The following is a 19,433-nucleotide window of genomic DNA, read 5'->3' as shown; positions in this document are numbered from 1 at the left end:
ACTATCGAATATGGTAACTGTCTAACATTTTTATTGTAGAGGCTGACTTCCTTTAGAATCTCTGTTTTAACTGTCAGCCCCTTTTGATACATCATGCCTTTGCTAGCCTGTAAAATCAGGAGCAGTAACTTCCAGAGCAGTGAGAACAAATCTCCAGCAAGATTTCATTCTTCTCTGCGTGTTGTGGGAAATCAGAACATGGCAACTCCCTTCCTGGAGCCAACCATTTGATACAAGCTTTGAGCGTAGTACCCTTGCTGTCCTCCACCATACTCTCTTCTCCTTGCTACCTCATGCCTTGAATTACTCAGAATGTCACCAGGGTAGTCGGGAGTTAAACCAAAAAAACTCACTCACTGTTTATTTTAAATGCTGTGATGCTTTACTTTTGAAATGTCTGTGTTTTCTCTTTCATTAGGCCAGTAATGGTGACATCACCCAGGCGGTCAGCCTCCTCACTGAAGAAAGAGTTAAAGAACCCGGGCAAGACACTGTTGCTACGGAACCATCTGAAGTAGAGGGGAGAGCTGCTAGCAAAGAAGTATTAGCAAGTAGGTGTATCCTATCTCCGTGTATCCTGCTCCGAACTAGCAGAATGTAAGAAATGAGTGTATATGGGTTGCCCACCAATCACATCAACCCTGTGGGAATAATGCTAATAATTGCTAAGTATTGAACCATCACTGTGTGCCAGGCACAATTCTGAGCAATTACATGGATTCATTCATTCATTCATTCATTCATTCATTCTGCACTTATTTAATGGGCACCTACTATGTGCCAAGCACTCTTTTAGGTACTGGAGATGAGCAGAAGAACGAGAATCCCTGCCTTCATGCAGCTTGTTTTCTTGTGGGGGAAACCCACAAGTCAGTAAGTAAATTATGTGGCCTATCAGAACGTGGTGACCACTGTAGGGAAAAGTAAAGGATGGAATGAAAGAAATGGAAAAAGGAAGGGCGCGTGGGTAGCTCAATCAGTTGAGTGTCTGACTCCTGATTTCGGCCCAGGTCATGATCTCACAGGTTGTGAGTTCGAGCCCCACCTCGGGCTCTGTGCTGTCAGTACAGAGCCTGCTTGAGATTCTCTGTCTCCTTCTCTCTGCCCCTACCCTGCTGTCTTTTTCTCTCTCCCTCCCTCCCTCTCTCTCAAAATAAATAAATAAAGTTAAAAAAAAAAAAGAAATGGAAAAAGGAGCACTGGGGATTGGATTTTAAATAGGCTAAGACTAAAGATAGTGAAAAGGAGGTGAGGGAGCAAGTCAATGAGGCCTTAAGACAGGGATGTACATCAGTTGCTCGAGGCCAGAGCGGAAGCTTAGTGAGTGCGGCGGGCAGTGAGAGGTGAGGTAGTAGACGGACCAGGAGGCGTGTCATGCTGAGCCTTTGCGCGCTTGGCTTTTCCGCTAGCTAGAGGCTAGCCGTTGGGACAGTTTGGAGCAGAGGCGTGACCTCAACTGATTTCCGTTTTCTGAAGGTCATTCTGATGGTTCTGTTGAGAACAGAGCTGTGGGGTGAGGTGGTAAGCATGGATCAGAGCAGGGAGCCTGGGGCAGTCAGGAGGCTTTGCAGGTTCTGGCGGTGTGGGCCAGGAGGTGGTGGCGGAGGGGTGAGGAGCCCCTGCCGAGGGGGACTTGCTTACAGCGGAGATAAGGGGTGTGTGTGAAAGAGAGAGAGGGGACTTGAAGGGGCTCCAGGCTTTGTTCCCGAGCTGCAGAAATGCTGGAGTAACTACCGCTACAGCAGACTGGGTGGCAGGTGAAGAGATCGTCGGGCGGTGCTGAGTTTGAGGCACCTGCTAGACATCAAGTGGAGTGTCTGAAAGGCAGTGGGGGGATCCAAGTGTGCGTGCGGCTCAGGGGAGCGATCCGGCTACAGAGAGAGAAAACTTGAACCTGTGAATGGTCCGTGAAGTTGGGATACTGGATGAGCTTCCCGAGGGGTTGGGGGTGTACAAAAAGGAACGGGTTCAGTGACTAAGCAATGGACCCTCCCAGTGCTCAGAGGCTGGAGCAGGTGGACAGTGTCCAGGGAGGTTGGAGGAATACCAGGAGAGCTGGGAAAATGGGACTCTGGAAGCCAAGAAGGCTTCCTGGAGGAGGGAGCCATCAGCTGGGGCAGATGGTGTTAACGAATATTTGGGCCTTTTGCAGTTTTGAGTTACTATGAACAGTGCTGCTGTGAATATTCTTGTATATGTCAGTGTACTAGTGACTCTTTTCAGTTAAGATTTTTCTTTTTGAAACTCGTTCATATTGAAGGTTATAACTGTAGTTCCTTTAGTTTCACTGGTATGTAGTATTTCATAGTCTGAATATACCGAAAGTGATATATTTGTTTATTGACCTGGGGTTGTTTCCTTTTTTTTTTTTTTTTTTTTTTGCTATTATAAACAAGGTTGCTGTGAGCTGTTTGATTCATGTTTCTTGTGCATGTATGCAAAATTTCTGTAGTTAGCATATACCCAGGAGTGTCATTGGTAGTAAGGTACTCTCATCTTCAACTTTATAGGTAATGATATTTTCCAGAAGGTTTTTTACCTATTTATTAAACTCCCACTAACAGGATTTGGGGGATACCTGTTGCTCTCAAACTGGTTATATTATAAAATTATTGCCCGTATTTTTGTTACAAAATATCTTGTTTTCAGTGAGGGTTTTTTTACATTGGTAAGGAGATTGAGCAACTTTGTCCTTTTGACCACTCACGTTTTCCTGTGAGTGAAATTTCTCTTTGGGTTTTCTGCCTCAATTTTTCTATTTGTTTGCTTTTTTTCTTATTGATTCCTGATACTCTCTTATTGATAATAGCCTTAGGCTTGATATATATCTTACTGATATTGACTTTATATATATTTGATATTAACCCACTTTTTTGGATTTGTATTACAGACATCTTTTCCCTGTTGGTGACTTGGGTTTTTACCCTATGGTGTGAGCTAAATACCTTAATTTTATTGTGGTTGCATTTGTCAGTCTTTTCCTGTGGTTTGTGCTTTTTGTTTAAGAACTCCTTTTATACTCTGCAGTCCTAGGATATGAGAATTGTAATGTTTTGCTTTTCACATTCTTTAAACCATCTGAAGTGGATTTGCGGGGAGGAGGCAAGGCATAAGGTAAGGATACAGTTTTAGATTCCTTGGCACTCACTGGGTCCCATACAGCTACTCAATTGTCCTGGTACCTTTTATTAAAAAGACTTTACTAGGGCCACCTGGGTGACTCAGTCGGTTGAGTGTCCAACTTCAGCTCAGGTCATGATCTCTCAGTCCATGAGTTCGAGCCCTGTGTTGGACTCTGTGCTGACAGCTCAGAGCCTGGATCCTGCTTCGGACTCTGTGTCTCCCTCTTTCTCTGCCCCTTCCCCACTCATGCTTGCTCTCTCTCTCTCTCTCTCTCTCTCTGTCAAAAATAAATAAACATTAAAAAAAATAATTAAAAAAAAAGACTTTACTTACCCACTGGTCTGCATTATCAGCTCTCTGTTATATTGGATTTTCATGTTTCCTATTCTGTTTCTTTTGAGGATCTGTTTTTAATTCATTCCTACGAATGGAATTACTGGGTCATGTAACAATTCTGTGTCAACTTCCTTGTTTTAATTTTTCTAAAAGAGGACTGTTTTCTTAGCTGCAACATTATCACACATTAAAAATTAATAATTCTTTAATGTCACTCAAAGACCAGTGTAGAAATTTCCTTAATCATCTCATTAACAACACGCTTGCACTTGGTTTGCAAAAATAATGATACAGACGGCATTAAAACATTAGATATGTTTGAAATGTCTTTTAAGATACTCTGTATAAATCCCCTCTCTCTTTTTTACTTGCGGTTTAAGGTCCAAAGAAATCAAATCTTGCAGTATCTTTGAATGGGTTTTTTGTCCCTTGTCTTTCCCGTAGACTTAGGTGCTTAACTGGCACGACCGTGTCACAGGTAGTATTGTGTGTATAATGGATCTTCTGTTTTGTCATGTTGAAGAAGCAAGTAACATCTGATCGCCCTCTTTTTGTGTTGTTAGAATTGTTAGTGTGTTCAGAAGATTATCCGCTTGATTTATTTATTATAAAATCCCCGACCTAGTGTCTTCTGCAGTCATTGGTGATTATTGCTGAGATGCTTGACTTTATTGGAGACTTCGAAATGGTAATATTCTATCAATACTTCATAATTTATTAGTTGGAAGTCTTTTTTTTTAGTTGTGGTCAAGAACACATAACATAAAATTTGCCATCTTAACCATTAAAACATTTATTTATTTATTTAATTTATTTTATTTTTTTTTTAATTGACATCCAAATTAGTTAGCATCTAGTGCAACAATGATTTCAGGAGTAGATTCCTTAGTGCCTCTTACCCATTTAGCCCATCCCCCTCCCAGAACCCCTCCAGTAACCCTCAGTTTGTTCTCCATATTTATGAGTCCCTTCTGTTTTGTCCCCCTCCCTGTTTTTATATTAGTTTTGCTTTTCTTCCCTTATGTTTATCTGAAACAAAGTCCTCATATGAGTGAAGTCATATGATTTTTGTCTTTCTCTGACTAATTTCACTTAGCAGAATACCCTCCAGTTCCATCTACATAGTCGCAAATGGCAAGATTTCCTTCTTTTTGATTGCCGAGTAATACACCATTGTATATGTGTACACCACATCTTCTTTATCCATTCATCCATCGATGGACATTTGGGCTCTTTCCACACTTTGGCTATTGTTGATGATGCTGCTATAAACATGGGGGTGCATGTGTCCCTTCGAAACAGCACACCTGTATCCCGTGGATAAATGCCTAGTAGTGCAGTTGCTGGGTCGTAGGGTAGTTCTATTTTTAGTTTTTTGAGGAACCTCCATCCTGTTTTCCAGAGTGGCTGCACCAGCTTGCGTTCCCACGTGTAAAAAAAATTTTGAATGTTTATTTTTGAGAGAGAGGCAGAGTGTGAGTGGGGGGGGGGGGGGCAGAGAGAGAGGGAGACACAGAATCGGAAGCAGGCTCCAGGCTCTGAGCTGTCAGTGCAGAGCCCAACATGGGGCTCAAATCCACAAACCAGGAGATCATGACCTGAACTGAAGTCAGACACTTAAGTGACTAAGCCACCCAGGCACCCCTACCATCTTAACCATTTTTAAATATACGGTTTGGTAGTATTAAATGTATTCATAGTGTTGTGAAGTAGATCTCCAGAACTTCTTCATCTTGCAAAACTGAACTCTCTACGCACTGAACAATAACTCCCTATTCCCTCCTCCCTTCAGCTCCTGGCAACCACTGTTCTCCTTTCTGTCTATGATTCTGACTACTCTGAGTACCTCATTCAAGTGGAATCATACAGTATGTGTCCTTTTGTGGCTAGCTTACTTCTCTTCGCCTGATGTCTTCAAGGTTCACATTGTAGCCTATGTTAGAATTTCCTTCCTGTTTAAGGCTGAATAACACTCTGTTGTAGGTATACACTGCATTTTCTTTACCCATTTATTCGTCGGTGGATATTTGAGTTGCTTTCACTGCTTGGCTTTTGTGAATAGTGCTTCTGTGAACGTGGATGTGCAACTATCTCTTCGATACCCTGCTTTCGGTCCTTTTGGAATGTATATCCAGCAGTGAGATTGCTGGCTCAGGTGGTGGCCCCATTTTTATTTGTTTTGAGGAACCTCTATCCTGTTTTCCATAGCAGTTGCTGCACCATTTTACAGTCTCACCAAGCCTTCCAATTTCACAACATCTTCACCAGCACTTGTTATTTCCTGTTTGTTTGTTTTACTTGTCATCCTGATGAGTTTGAGGTGATACCTTAGTGTGGTTTCGGTTTGCATTTTCTTTGATAATTAGTGATGCTGAACATCTTTTCACGTGCTTGTTGGGCCTTTGTATGTCATCTTTGGAGATACATCCATTCAGGTCCTTCACCTGTTTTCAAATTGGGTTATTTTGGTTTGAGTTGTAGGAGTTTTTTATATGTTCTAGATATTAACCCTTTATTTATTTATTTGAGAGACAGTGAAAGTGGGGGTGGGGCAAAGAGAGAGATTCCCAAGCAGGCTCCATGCTCCAGCACAGAACCCGACGTGAGGCTCGAACTCATGAAACCCCAGACAGTGACCTGAGCCAAAACCAAGAGTCAGACGCTTAACTGACTGGGCCACCCAGGCGCCCCTAGATATTAACCCTTCTATCAAATACGTGATTGGTAAATATTTTCTCCCATTCGGTAGTTGCTTTTTTATTCTATTTACATCTTTTTTTTTTTTATGTTTATTTTTGAGGGAGAGAAGGAAAGAGTGTGCGCACGCACATGGGAGAGGAAAGAGAGGCAGAGAGAGAGGGGGACAGAAGTTCCCAAGCAGGCTCCGTACTGTCAGCACAGAGCCCGATGCTGGGCCCAAACCCTCGAACTGCAAGATCATGACCTGAGCCGAAGTCAGACACTTAATCCACTGAGGCACCCAAGTGCCCCATTTACTCTATTGATTGTAGCCTTTCATGCACAAAAAAATTTTTTTAAGTTTGCTTTTGTCCCATTTGCCAATTTTTGTTTTTGTTCCCTGTACTTTTGGTGGCCTAAGAAATCCTTGCTCAGTCCAATGTCCTAAAGCTTTGTATGTTTAACTTTTTGAAGGGCTGCCAGAGTCGGTTCCTTCAAACTTCTACTGCAGCTGCACCATTTTGTGTCCTCTCCAGCTAACACACAAGGGCTCCAATTTCTCCAAATCCTCATCAGCACTTGTTATTTTCCTGTTTTGTCTGTTTATGATACCAGCCGTCCTGGTGGGTGCGGGGTGATAGCACATTGTAGTTTTGATTTGCATTTTCTTAATGGCTAATGATGTTGAGCATCCTTTCATGTGCTTATTGGCCATTTGTAGATATTCTTTGGAGAAATGTCTATTCAGATTCTTGGCCTGTTTTTAACATTGGCCTGTTTTTTGTTTTTTTTTTTTATTATTCAGTTGCATGAGTTTATTTATTTAAAAAACATGTATCTATTTTTGAGAGAGTGTGTGTGAGCGGCAGAGGGGCAGAGAGAGAGGGGGAGACAGAGAATCTCAAGCAGGCTCTGTGCTTGCTGTCTGGAACCTGATGCAGGGCTTGGACTCCTGAACAGTGAGATCATGACCTGAGCCAAGATCAGGAGTTGGGTGCTTAATGGACTGAAACACCCAAGCTCCCCTTTTATTGTCTTATTGTAAGAACTGGCCAGAATGTTCAGAACCACAGTGAATGTATGTCCTGATGGTAGGCATTTTTGTCTTGGTTTTAAAATAAATGTGTTTTCAGGGTGGTGTGAAAGCCCAGAGAAGACCTCTCATCCAGCAGAGGGTGTCCAGGAAGACTTCCTGGAGGAGATGGCCTCCAAACAGAGGCCTTCAGGAGGAATAGGGTCAGACAGGAGTGGAGGGTAGTTAGGGGAGAGAGGCCAGAGCCTGGTGTGTTGAGGAGGTGCATCAGGTACACTGTGGCCGGCGGGTGGAGGTGAGTAGGGTTGAAGGAGAAGCAAGAGGAACTAGAAGGGTCATGTCATCGTAGACCTTTTGGATCAGGGTGGGCGCCCACCAGGCATTTGGGAACCTTGGGGGTGAACAGAGAAGGGGACTGGAGGCACCAAGTTTCTATTTAAAGATTGTCCTGGCTGCCGTGTGGAGAAAGGAGAAGATTGGCAGGGGAGCAGAGGGGGCAGTTAAGAATGGATATAAAGAGACCGCTGGGAAGGACCACTTAGTTATCCTTCCAGATGCTCAGGCTCAAAGCTTCATCTCTGGCTTCTTGCTTCCTCTCCTCCCTCCCAAAGGATCCTCAGTAAATCCGACCGCTTCTCACCTCCTCCATCGTCATCCTGGCATCCTGGCCTGGCTCAACTTTTCATCCATAGCCCTTCCCACCTTCCAGGCTACCCTTTGGTTGACTTTTTTAGTTTGTTTACTCTCTGTTGCTTTCCCAGAGAATAGGGTTTCTTTTTTTTTTTTTTTAATTTTTTTTTCAACGTTTATTTATTTTCGGGACAGAGAGAGACAGAGCATGAACGGGAGAGGGGCAGAGAGAGAGGGAGACACAGAATCGGAAACAGGCTCCAGGCTCCGAGCCATCAGCCCAGAGCCTGACGCGGGGCTCGAACTCACGGACCGCGAGATCGTGACCTGGCTGAAGTCGGACGCTTAACCGACTGCGCCACCCAGGCGCCCCACTATTTTTTTTTTTTTTTTAATTTTTTTTTTTTTGAGAATAGCGTTTCTGATGTTTGGGCTACTGACGTTTGGGACCAGACAATTCTTTGTTGAACAGGGCCATCCTGTGTATTGTTGCATGTTGAACAGTGTCCCTGGCCTCTACCTGCTGGATGCCAGTAGTGCCCCCTCCCCCAGGTACTGGCAGCTGAAGACACATCTCCAGGTGTAGGCAGGTGTCCCTAGGAGGGGAAGGGTGCAGATTCACCCCCAGTTAAGAACTGTTGTGCCGAGGGGTGCCTGGGTGGCTCAGTTGGTTGGGCGTCCGACTTTGGCTCAGGTTATGATCTCGTGCAGTTTGTGGGTTCGAGCCCTGCGTTGGGCTCTGAGCTGACAGCTCAGAGCCTGGAGCCTGCTTCCGATTCTGTGTCTCCCTCTCTCTCTGCCCCCTCCACCCCGCTCAAAAATAAATAAAACATTTTAAAAACTACTAATAAAATAAAAGTGTTTTACATTTCACAATTAAGTATAAAGTTTGCTGTGGGCTTTTCATGGGTACTCTTTCTCAGCCTAAGAATATTCTCTTTTGTTCTTAGTTGGCTTGGGATTTTTATTCTCGAATAGAGTTGAATGTTATTAAGTACTTTTTCTGTATCTATTAAGATGATTATTCCTTTAAGTGTATTTTGATGGTAATTTTCTAATGTTAACTCAGTATTTCATTCTGCAATGAACTCAGCGTGGTGTTACTATTTGATTTTGGGGGGTAGATTACTGGATTTTATTTGCTAATATCTTCTTTCTTTTTTTACATCTGTGTTTATATTTGTTGCTTTTCCTTTCTCACTATTCTTGACTGGTTTGGGATATATCTAGATGTTATGCTGACTTCATAAAATGAGTTGGGGAGTATGTCTTCTTTTTTTTTTTTTTTTTTTGTTTTAGTTTATTTATTTTGAGACAGATAGAAAGGAGGCAGCGGAGGGGGAGGGGCAGAGAGAGGGAGGGAGCGAGAGAATCCCAAGTAGGCTTCATGCTGTCAGCACAGAGTCCGACCCCATGGATTGCAAGATCATGACCTGAGCCAAAAATTAAGAGTCAGACACTTAACCAGCTAAGCCACCAAGGCGCCCCTGGGGAGTATGTTTTCTATTCCCTAGAAGAGTTTGTGTGAGATTGAAAATATCTGCTCCTTGAATGTGTTTGATATTTAGCTGATGTTTTATGATGACAGATAAACTATTTAACCTCCATATATGGGATGTGTATTTTACTCTGTGGAATAAGACTGCAGAAGTGGGTATTTGATTCATTACCTCTCAGCAGCTTATCATTCCTGCCCTTTTGGCTAATCTTAAGGTTACCGTATAGCTGTGAGTTACTCATTTGCCTCTGGCCTGGAGTAATAAAGTTGTTCCACAGATGAGCCAGTGTCGTGAGAACTAGGGAGCATATCTAGTTTTGTGAATGCTTTTGCCTTTTTTCCTACTGTACAGCCAGAAGGCTGTTGTTTCCTACATATAGATTAATTAAATTTCTGTTTATCTTCCAGAAGTGATAGACCTTACTCATGATAACAAAGATGACCTACAGGCTGCCATTGCTTTGAGTCTGTTGGAGTCCCCCAACATTCAAGCTGATGGAAGAGATCTGAACAGGTTATTTATGCAATTTATCATCTTTACTCCTCACAATAGTATGTAGGTCAGAGGCAGTAATAGCTGTGGATGCCACTGAGGGACAGTTCTGCCAAGCTCTTTTAATTGTATCCAAATGAAGTTTTTTAGGAGAAAATTTAAATTCCCCTTAGCTTACTTTTTGGTTTACTTTTTGACAAAGCCAAATATGGCAAAGGTCTTAGAGTAGGTGTGGTCTTTGAGTAGAGGCCTGCAGGCCTTCGTAGTTTGCACTTGAGAGGGAGAGAAAACCCATCCTAGTACAAACATCTGACAGTATGTATCCCCTTCATAAACTTGGAGGCTTCGTACACATTGAAGGTTATGTTGTTGGCTCTTTGAAAATGAGTTAACGCTCAACTACCCCGTCTCAGAAGTGACCACACATATCTTTTCTGAATTAGTACTAATTTGATGATTGACTGGTATTGTTCATAAACATCTAGTTCCAGTGGAGGCCTGTCAGTTTCTGGACATGTTTATTCCCTCACACTGCTGAGTTGTTTCAGGAAAACATAGGGCCAGGTTTTGTGTGCTAGGCAATTTGAAGGCTCTTATCTCTAGCAGAGTGTCTCTCTTGCCTCTCTCAATGGCAAGGTCTGAGATAGGTCACTGTTGCTGAAATCTGAATCTTTTGATACGGCAGCCATAAATAGTCTTGAGTGTCAGCTCGGTTCCATCATGGACCTTATTGGTAATAATCTCTGTTACGGACGGATTAGCATCCATGTCTAAACCTTACTTTTCATTTAGATTATAATGTTATAGCTACTATATAGCCCAGTGATTACCCAGGAAATAGTGTATCTGGCATTTCGAATTATCTATGAAAGATGACCATGATTCTCCATATAATACATTGTTCTTTAACTTTTTCCTTTTTTGTTGTGTGGTGTGTTGGCACACTATAGGATGCGCGAGGCAGCCTCTGCAGAAACTAAACGCTCAAAGAGAAAACGCTGTGAAGTCTGGGGAGAAAATCCCAATCCCAACGACTGGAGGAGAGTTGATGGTTGGCCAGTTGGACTGAAGAATGTTGGCAATACATGTTGGTTTAGTGCTGTTATTCAGGTATGATGTGTTTAAGAAACAACTGTGTCTTCTGGAAACAACTTTGTCATTTATCGAGTTGAAATGTAAGAAACCCAGCTTAGAGAAATGGAAGCAGAGGTATAAGACTGGTGTTTTCCCGCATGGCATTATTGTGTTTTGCTCTCCTGTGTTTGGGTCTAGATGCTGTGGTGTCTAAATTAGGCAATGCCAAAAACAAAATATCCTGTGGTTGCAAATTCGTTTGTAAATATGTCGAATAGCTGGTTTGGATCAGCATTTTGACTGAAAAACGTATTACAGCAGAGTTACTAAGGAGAAAGCAGTTGGGACACAGATACCCAGGCAGGAAAAGATGGCGGCCTGGAAAAGGGAAGCAGTATAAGCCGTGGAAGGAGAGAAAAGCTTTCTAGAGTTATGCAGGAGATCAGATCTACAGGTGCTGGGGGAGAGGTTGGATAGAGGGGATATGCAGGAGACCGCCGAGAAAGACTCCAGGGTTTCTAGCTTGAGAAACTAGGTGGATGATAGGATGGTTAGATGCTGGAAGAGGAGTATTTGGGTGTGTGTGAAGAGGGGGATCTCAGTTTGGTTCTACACATGCTGAGTTTAAGGTGCGACACGGAGATGCGTATAAACCGGTACTGACTTGAATCTGCCGTTCAGGAAAAAGATGTGGGCTACACATGCCACTGTAGGAGTCAGTGGCTTATAGACACGGTGATAGAGCCCACGGAGTTGACGAATTCCCCCCTCGAGAGTGTTGCCTCTCTGGAAGTACCTCCCAGGCATCTTAAACTTAATAGGGCCACAGTGTGGCACCTGATCCTGCCCCTCCAGTCTTCCCCTTTGTGATGCTTGACCTCTCCCCAGCGGCTCAGCCAAAAACGGAGGCCTCCCTTTCCACACGTAGGATCCAGATTCTTGCAGCTTACTCTGTGCCTGGCCCTGTGTTAGCACTGGGGAAACAGCAGTGAATAAAGGAAAGTCGTTAACAGAGAGCTTACTTTGAAAAAAGCAGGATGGGCAGTAAATTGTACATATCAAGTGGTGAGAAGTGCCATAAAGATGAGTGAGGGTAAGAGGAGCTGGGCAGGGAAGAGGCCTCTCTGGAAAGGAGGGCATTTGAGCAGAGACCTGAAGGAGGTGAGGGGATGCGCCCTGTACTTACATAAAGGGCACGGTAGGCAGAGGGAACAGCAAGTGAAAAGACCCAGGTTTAGGAGTTTGTTTAATGTGTTGAGAAATAGAAAGAAGGCAGAACTGAGTGCTCATGGGCAGGGAACAGACAGTGATGATATCAGAAGGGTAGTGGAGGTGAGGCGGGGGGTGCTCAGCATCACAATGAGGACTTAGGAAAGTGCAAAAGTATTGGAAGGTTTAGAGCAGTGAAGTGAGCTGATCTTCCATTTCACAAAGATGGCAGGCATCTGTGTTGAGGGTAGCATGTAGGAAGGAATGTGGACTTCGGGACCTCAGTCAGTCCTTTCCGAGAGGAGGGGGGAGAGGCTGAGGACCCTGCCTGCCCTCCCACCCTCCTCAGCCTTCTCGCCTGTGGGCATATTGAAAGGCATAGAGGGGGCTCTCCGCTGTCAGCACGGAGCCCACTCTGGATCCTCACATTTCAACTCTCTCTCCCGCTCCCTTGCCCACGCTGTCCCTTTCTCTCTCAGAAAATGAATAAACATTAAAAAAAAATTAAAAAAAAAAAAAGCACAGAGAGGATCACAAAGTAAGGTTTCTGAGAAAGCCCGAGAAGACAGGATCTAGAGCCTGGAGGGAGGGATCAGCCCCGAGTAGGAAAAGGGCAGGGGAGTAATAGGGGAGAGGAGAAGGAGGAAAGGCGCATTGCAGATTACAGCTGAAGTGGCTTCAGATCATTGTCTCTGTGAGGTAAGCAGCCCTCTTCTGAGTCCCTGGAGAAGGGATGGCGTCGGGTTAAAGGGGCGGTTGCTGTGGACAGTGGAGGCCAGTCGGCACCAGAACACAGTAGTAGGATTTCTGCGAATGTGAAGGTCTGCTTGAGGGTGTTGACCTTAAATGCGTACTGACGTCAGGATGGCCTGTTTTATCGGGACTTTCTCTTAGCAGCGCTCTGAGACTCTTAGGTGGAAGCTGAACATTATTTAGGTTGGGGGCTTTGCTGGGTTTGATGCCAAGGGCAGTTTGGGGATTTAATGGGGGATGGTTAAAGACCATGGAATCAGAGCTGGAGACAGGAAGCGACTGGTGGTCAGGCAGAACAGAAGGGAGTCCGTTGGCTTGGGTCTTTGACAAAGTCAAAGAACAGATGTCCTCTGGGTAATTGGATCAGTAACGCTGGAAGACAGGTTGCGGTCCAAGAGCGGGCTTTTCCGAATTTGTGATCTGAGAATTGGCCGCTTCTCCGGAATTGATACATCCTGCCTGTGACCTCAGACGTGGTCGTAGAGATGGAATGGAGGAATGTGTCCCTAGACATAAGATGCTCACAAAGCCAAGGGGTCCCAGGCTGAATGGGTGTGCTTGTGTTCCCTGAGCAGATGTTAGTTGAACACCCACTGTGTGTGTAGCCCTGTTCTAGGCCCTTGAGATAAAAGAATGAGTAAAACCGACACAGAGCCTTGGGCTTGTGGAAGTTAAATTCTCGTGAGGCAAGACACACAAAGAGCAGTAAAGTGGAAAAGTAACTAGTTAACTAAACTTACAGAACACATTAGGTGGTGGTCACCGTGATAGAAACAAGAGCAAGGTTAGGCATGGCCGAATTGCTGCAGAGGAGATGGGAGAATCAGGGCACAATATTAACTGTGCTGCTTAGGCTTCGCCCGAGGGAGGAGGCTGGAACAGATGCCAGATACTTGAGAGGTGATGGAGTGAGCCAGGCAGCTTCGGGGGAGAACACTCCAGGTGGAGGAAAGCACAGAGCAAGGGCCCCAACGTGGGAGTGGGCTTGGTGTGCTCACGGCGCTCCGGAGGCCCGAGGGGCTGGGATTCTAGGAGCAGAGGAGGGAGTCACTGAGGGTTCTGAGCAGAGCAGTGATGAACTCTGACTCCTCACTGTCGCTACTGTGGGCAGAACAGAATGCAAGTGGTGAGAGACAGGTGGACAAAACTACACAGGAGGCTGCTACAGTTGCCCACGTGAGAGGTGATGGCGGCCTGGACCCAAGGCTGGTAGCCTTGGGGGAGGTTGGATTCTTGATTTATTCTGAGGGCCGAGCTAACAGGATGTCCTGTTCTGTTGGGTGTGGCCAGGACTTGGGAGAGGAAGAGCTGTTGCCCTGTGGCAGGTGTCCGTGAATCAGCAGCTTTATTTCTGTCGTCTCAGGAAGACAGAGGAACCTATGTGGCAAGTGAATTGATCCGGGCAGGGAGGGGGTCCCTGGAGGCAGGGAGACCATGAGCAGTGACCCAGGTGAGAGGTGAGGGGAGTCTGATGAGCACTTGGTAGGGATGGTGGGGAGGAGGTAGTTACGAAGAGCACCCCCCGGAGGCAGAGTCCAAGTGACTTCTTCCTCAGTGGATGTGGATGGATAACAAAGAAAGGATTCGAAGATTCCTCTGAAGTTCTACACTTTGATGAGTAGAGGAGAAGTGTGTAGTTAAGTGAGTGACACAGAATAGAGGAGAAGCAGCAGATGTTGGAGGGTCGTACTGACGCTGGATTGGGAAGCGTAATGTTAGCTCACACTTAGATGGCTTTTAAGATGCCGGTGTCTCTGAGGAAAGCCAGATTCCGGTGAAGGAGAGGAGGCGGAACGGAATGACTTGTGAACGTAAGGCCGTTTTCCTCGTGGTGGAAAAGAAGCCCTGGGAAATGGTCTGGTGCAGTGAGCAGAGTGGGAATGACCACGGGAAGGGGCAGGTGAGGTGGGGAGAGAGGGGGGCAGGTTGAGTGTGGAGCAGAGAGGTCTCACCCTGGCTCCAGGTAGGCAGACCGTTGGTGCCGTAGCGTGACCAGGCTTCACCAGCACTGCCCGGCGGGACGCTCCCCCTGGCGGTTGAACCCCAGTCGGGTCGTCATAGTGGGAGGGAAGCCGCAGGCCTGCGGTCTGCCTGGATGCTGCTTCCAGGCTTCCAGTGAGCAGGCCTGAGGGGTCTTCATCTGCGGAGTCCATGGGGATGAGGAGTTCTCTTCATACAAGGGATTTGTAAAAACTTGAACCCTCAAGAGATACTCATAGTCGAAACATGTATGACTTACAGACAATAAACCAGAGATATCTGCTGTTAAAATAAAAAAAAAAAAAAAAAGAATGGTTTCTATGACAAAGTGGAGAATAGCACCCACTGCTGTACTTGGCACCCAGCTTTAGAAATAAACGTTACAAGTCCCTGGACTGCCTGGTCCCTAAACAATGTGCCATATTGTCTTATATATATTTAACCTTATTATCAACCATTTCATACTCTGTTTTTCTGGAACTTCGACCTCCACAGAACATAGCTCTCAGATTTCTCCATGTTAACCTTGTAGCTCTTAGGCATTCAGTTCCACTGCTCTGTCTTAGTCCACGTTCCAGAAACATTTTCTCTACAATATTAATGACTACATAATAGCCTATTGTGCACATGTACCATAGCTTATTTAATCTATCTCTGTTGTTAGCCATCATGTTGTTTCTGGTTTTCCCCTAAAAGGATTCATTTGGTCAGCTAAATTTTTACACGGAGCCATCATCATTTCCTTAAGCATAGAAGTAGAAATAGCAGGTGACAGTCATACGTGCTTCTGAGGTGAAAGAAGTATCTTTTTTGCTGCAGTTATTTTGAAAGAAAGGCTAGGAATCTCTTTCTTTATTTCAGTCTCTCTTCCAACTGCCTGAATTTCGAAGACTTGTTCTCAGCTATAGCCTGCCACAGAATGTACTTGAAAACTGTCCAAGTCACACGGTGAGTTGGTGTGGAGAAATCCTCACTCTTGCTTAGTCCCTTGCGTCCCAAAGGCTTTGAAATTTGGGCTAAAGCTAACAGCTGTGATGTTTTTTGGCTCGTGCTAGTATTTGTTTTCATTTCCAAATGGCCTTTTTCCTTCCTTGTGACACGAAACAAGGGTCTGCAAAAACGTAAAGTTAAGTAAAAATAAAATTAGAAAAGCGGACCCAAGAAAGCGGTCGGTCATCCTGGCAGCCTTGACTTTTCTGCCTCTGAGCGGAAGGTTCAGAAACACTCGTTCTGTGTGAGGGGTCCCTCACTGCTCATTGGCAGCTGAGGCCGAGTGATGCAGAATGGGTGACCTGGTGCCAGAGGCCTGGATCCTTCTAGAAGAGCCTGTGGTGGGTTCTCGCCAAACGACGCGGCCTTCTGCCGGTGATCTAACCCTTCCCAGGATTTCACCTCGGGGATGCATTTTCCTAACAGGAGGGAGGGCAGCAGCTTAGGAAAGTAAACATTTTTGCCTTTCTGACAGTATTCCCTTTCAGGCTTCCACATAGATAGTCTTCAGTTTAAGGCAATCCCCACACGGACCTTATAGAGTATGGGTCACATAGTTTGAGTCCTCACTGCTCTAGATCTAGGTAAATATGAATTAGGGAGGGATCAGTGACAACGCTTCTCTTTCGTATGTTATAATTTTCCAAGTGAAGGGTTGTAAGAGCACACGTTGCTGTCTCCTCTACAGGAAAAGAGAAATATCGTGTTTATGCAAGAGCTTCAGTACTTGTTTGCTCTGATGATGGGATCAAATCGCAAATTTGTAGACCCTTCTGCAGCCCTGGATCTCTTAAAGGGAGCATTCCGATCACCTGAGGAACAGCAGGTGCGAGAAGCCTGTGATTCTCGTGTTTTCCCTCAAACCCTGTGATGTTTGAAGTCCTGCCTTGTGGATACTACTCTGATGTTGCCCCAGTTCAGCCATGTAGTCAGCCCTGAACATGACTAAGGACCAGAAGTGTCCCGGGTCCAAGTACACAGGGGCTGTTGGAGGAGAGAGGAGGAGATTGGAAAATATCTCAGCGAATCATAGCAAAGGGTCACTGACAAAAGTAAAGCCCTTTGTCTGCACATTTGCCTTGGGATGGCCCCGATAGAACTCCTGTTTTTAATATCATCTAAACCTAAGTTCAGCAGCTTTTCTGAGCCATCTTTCTCTTCGAGACATTAGGACTTCCCTTTCCCAGCCTTGTGTTAAAAAACAGAGCTGTCACTATTAGAGCAGCGCCTTCTGTATAAAATGGATTTTTCCCTCTGTTTATCTAAAGGTCTTACAGTCCTACAAAATTCTCAAAACATTTCATAAAACTTTCCTTTCTCCGTTCAGATCTCATATTATTCTAGAGCACTGTAGTCCGTTCTGTGGACTTTTTTTTTTTTTTTTTTTTTAAGGCCTACCTGGAAGAATTTGTTTGCTGGTTGGTTACAAATAGATGTGGCCAGAAGTGGTGAACTTCCAGTTTCCTCTCTGGCCATAAGCTAGTCAGAAGCTGCCTTCTGTCTGTCTGCAGGAGCTGCCTTCCAGTGCTCCTAGCTTCATGATATCTGTCCTTGCTTGGTAAAGAAGTCCTTTCACAGCAGTGGTGTCTTACTCGTTGGTGGGATAAGGGCAGATTTTCATTTCCTGTAGTGTTGGGTCTAACTCTTCTGCAATTTGTGCCTCTCTTATAGCAAGATGTGAGTGAATTCACACACAAGCTCCTGGATTGGCTGGAGGACGCATTCCAGCTAGCTGTTAACGTTAAGTGAGTGTTGAGGATTCGTTTGTACGGCCTTCCTACTCACAGTGGTCCAGGGAGAACTGCAATATGGGGAAGCGGGGAATGGACAGGGTTTTGCTTCTCAAGTGGAAATTACTGGGCTTTGCCAAACTTCACAGGGTCACCATTCAGATACTTGTCATTTTGTATCCTCCTTGCCTTTGCTTTTCGTCTCTGAGGATGTAGATAAGCATCTTGACCCGCAGCTTTTTACCGAAGGGCCAGAACTCTTAACTTTGTTGAAGTCACAGCCCATGCTACAAACTGTATTTAAAAGTCAGATCAGTCCTAGATGTGAGCGTGGTGGTAGCACATGGATACATTGAATTTAATCATTTCAGTCACTGAAACGAATTTCAGAAGTGAAATTCCGGGCAAAGACTACAAGGATCCCTTTTCGAATACAGATGCTGAGACATTTTCTAAACTGTTTTAATGCTGAGTAAAAGACCTGTACATCGTAGGACAGCTTTGTACATGGAAGCTTACATAGTAACCATTTAAGATGGGCTTGTAGAAATAAACTGTTTTCCTTCATTTCTGTTGTGCCCCTGGGAAAACTTTGTTTATTTGCAAAACTGCTCAAGAGGGTTGATTCTTATTTCTGTCCTGTTCTGTAACTCGTATACATCTGTCACTTCTTATATATAATAACTGTATAAAGACACATGTATTTTTCTGCATGTGGGACGCTCCTGTTAGACTTTCAGCTCCTCACGTGAAGCCAGGGATCAGGCCCATATATTTGTTCCATGAGTGTTTAAACTGATTTAACGCGTTACTTATTTTAGACCATATCTGGCTCTTTGGAGGTCGATGAAAATGTACTATTTTCGCTTTTGAATGATGATTAGGTTTAGTGCAGTGCTTATCTGATCCAAATGATAGAGAACTGTTTCCTTTTTTTAAAAGCAGCAATCCCAGGAACAAATCTGAAAACCCAATGGTGCAGCTATTCTACGGGACTTTCCTCACTGAAGGGGTTCGTGAAGGTAAATTCTTTCCTCTCAATGTTGACTCTAGACCTGTGACCGTATCTGTATTACTCGAAAAGGCTTTCGAGTCAGGCAGTCCCAGGTCTGAATATTGGTTCTACCTTCTTAGTGTGTGTGTAATCCTAGACAAACGGTGTGAGTGCCTGGACCCTCAGCCTCTTCTTCTGTAAAATGGGCATACATAGTGTCTGTCTCAGAATTGTTAGATTAAATTGTATAATGTTTGCACAGCCTACGTCCAGTGTTAATGTCCGTCACAGTGATGCAACTCAATTTTCTCTGTGTTGTTTTTTTCAATGTAATGTTTAATCTCAAAAGGCTTTATTGAGTTAGACTGCCAAAAAATGTTTCTCTGCTATGGAGGCTTATCTAAGCTGCATGTTGGGTGTGTAATTTTAATTCTTTTTTAACTGTGGAGACTTTTTAGCACACGCAGATAGAGCAGTCTAAAAACCCACGTGAGCTTGGCAACCATTAGCCCATGGCCAGACATTCCCTAAGTTGTTTTTTTCTCTTACCCCTCTGATATTCTCTTCAAAACAATCCAATACCACTATTCACTCCAAAAAAGTAGCATTTCTTAATATCAAATATTTAGTCAGTGTTCAGATTTCCAAGTTGTTTTATAATTCTATATATTTGGGGGGAGGGAATGAGTGTTTATTTTTACAGTTTGTTTTAATCAGGATCAAAATGTGGATCATTTATATTTGGTTGATACATCTTTTAAGTCTCATAACAAAATCCGTACACTCTCCCCCATCTTTTTTTTCTCCTTGAAATGTATATTTTAAGCAACCACGTTGTTTTGGGGTACCTGGGTGGCACAGTCGGTTAAGCCTCTGACTCTCGATTTTGTCTCAGGTCATGATCTCACGGT

General features: G+C 44.4%; 1 protein-coding gene across 5 annotated transcripts in view; it reads left to right on the top strand.

Annotated features, from left to right (window-relative positions):
• USP28 (ubiquitin specific peptidase 28) overlaps positions 1-19,433 on the top strand; it is a 66,851-nt gene that overhangs the window by 20,444 nt on the left and 26,974 nt on the right. For 2 of the 5 annotated variants that reach the window (XM_047070873.1, XM_047070879.1), the window contains exons 3-9: positions 419-551; positions 9,708-9,813; positions 10,743-10,902; positions 15,670-15,756; positions 16,487-16,624; positions 17,470-17,543; positions 18,471-18,550. In XM_047070873.1, coding sequence (XP_046926829.1) covers positions 419-551; positions 9,708-9,813; positions 10,743-10,902; positions 15,670-15,756; positions 16,487-16,624; positions 17,470-17,543; positions 18,471-18,550 — 778 coding nt within the window. Of the gene's footprint in view, positions 1-418; positions 552-9,707; positions 9,814-10,742; positions 10,903-15,669; positions 15,757-16,486; positions 16,625-17,469; positions 17,544-18,470; positions 18,551-19,433 lie in introns of those variants that run through there. The other 3 variants (XM_047070874.1, XM_047070875.1, XM_047070877.1) reach the window with 3 other exon arrangements.

Source organism: Lynx rufus, unplaced genomic scaffold (assembly GCF_022079265.1).
Source record: "Lynx rufus isolate CCGP_SWC_20201006 ecotype Redwood Valley unplaced genomic scaffold, mLynRuf1.p SCAF_9, whole genome shotgun sequence".
Taxonomy (NCBI): Eukaryota; Metazoa; Chordata; class Mammalia; order Carnivora; family Felidae; genus Lynx; species Lynx rufus.
The sequence above is the reverse complement of the archived record's forward strand: the minus strand, read 5'-3'. Positions and strand labels throughout refer to the sequence as shown.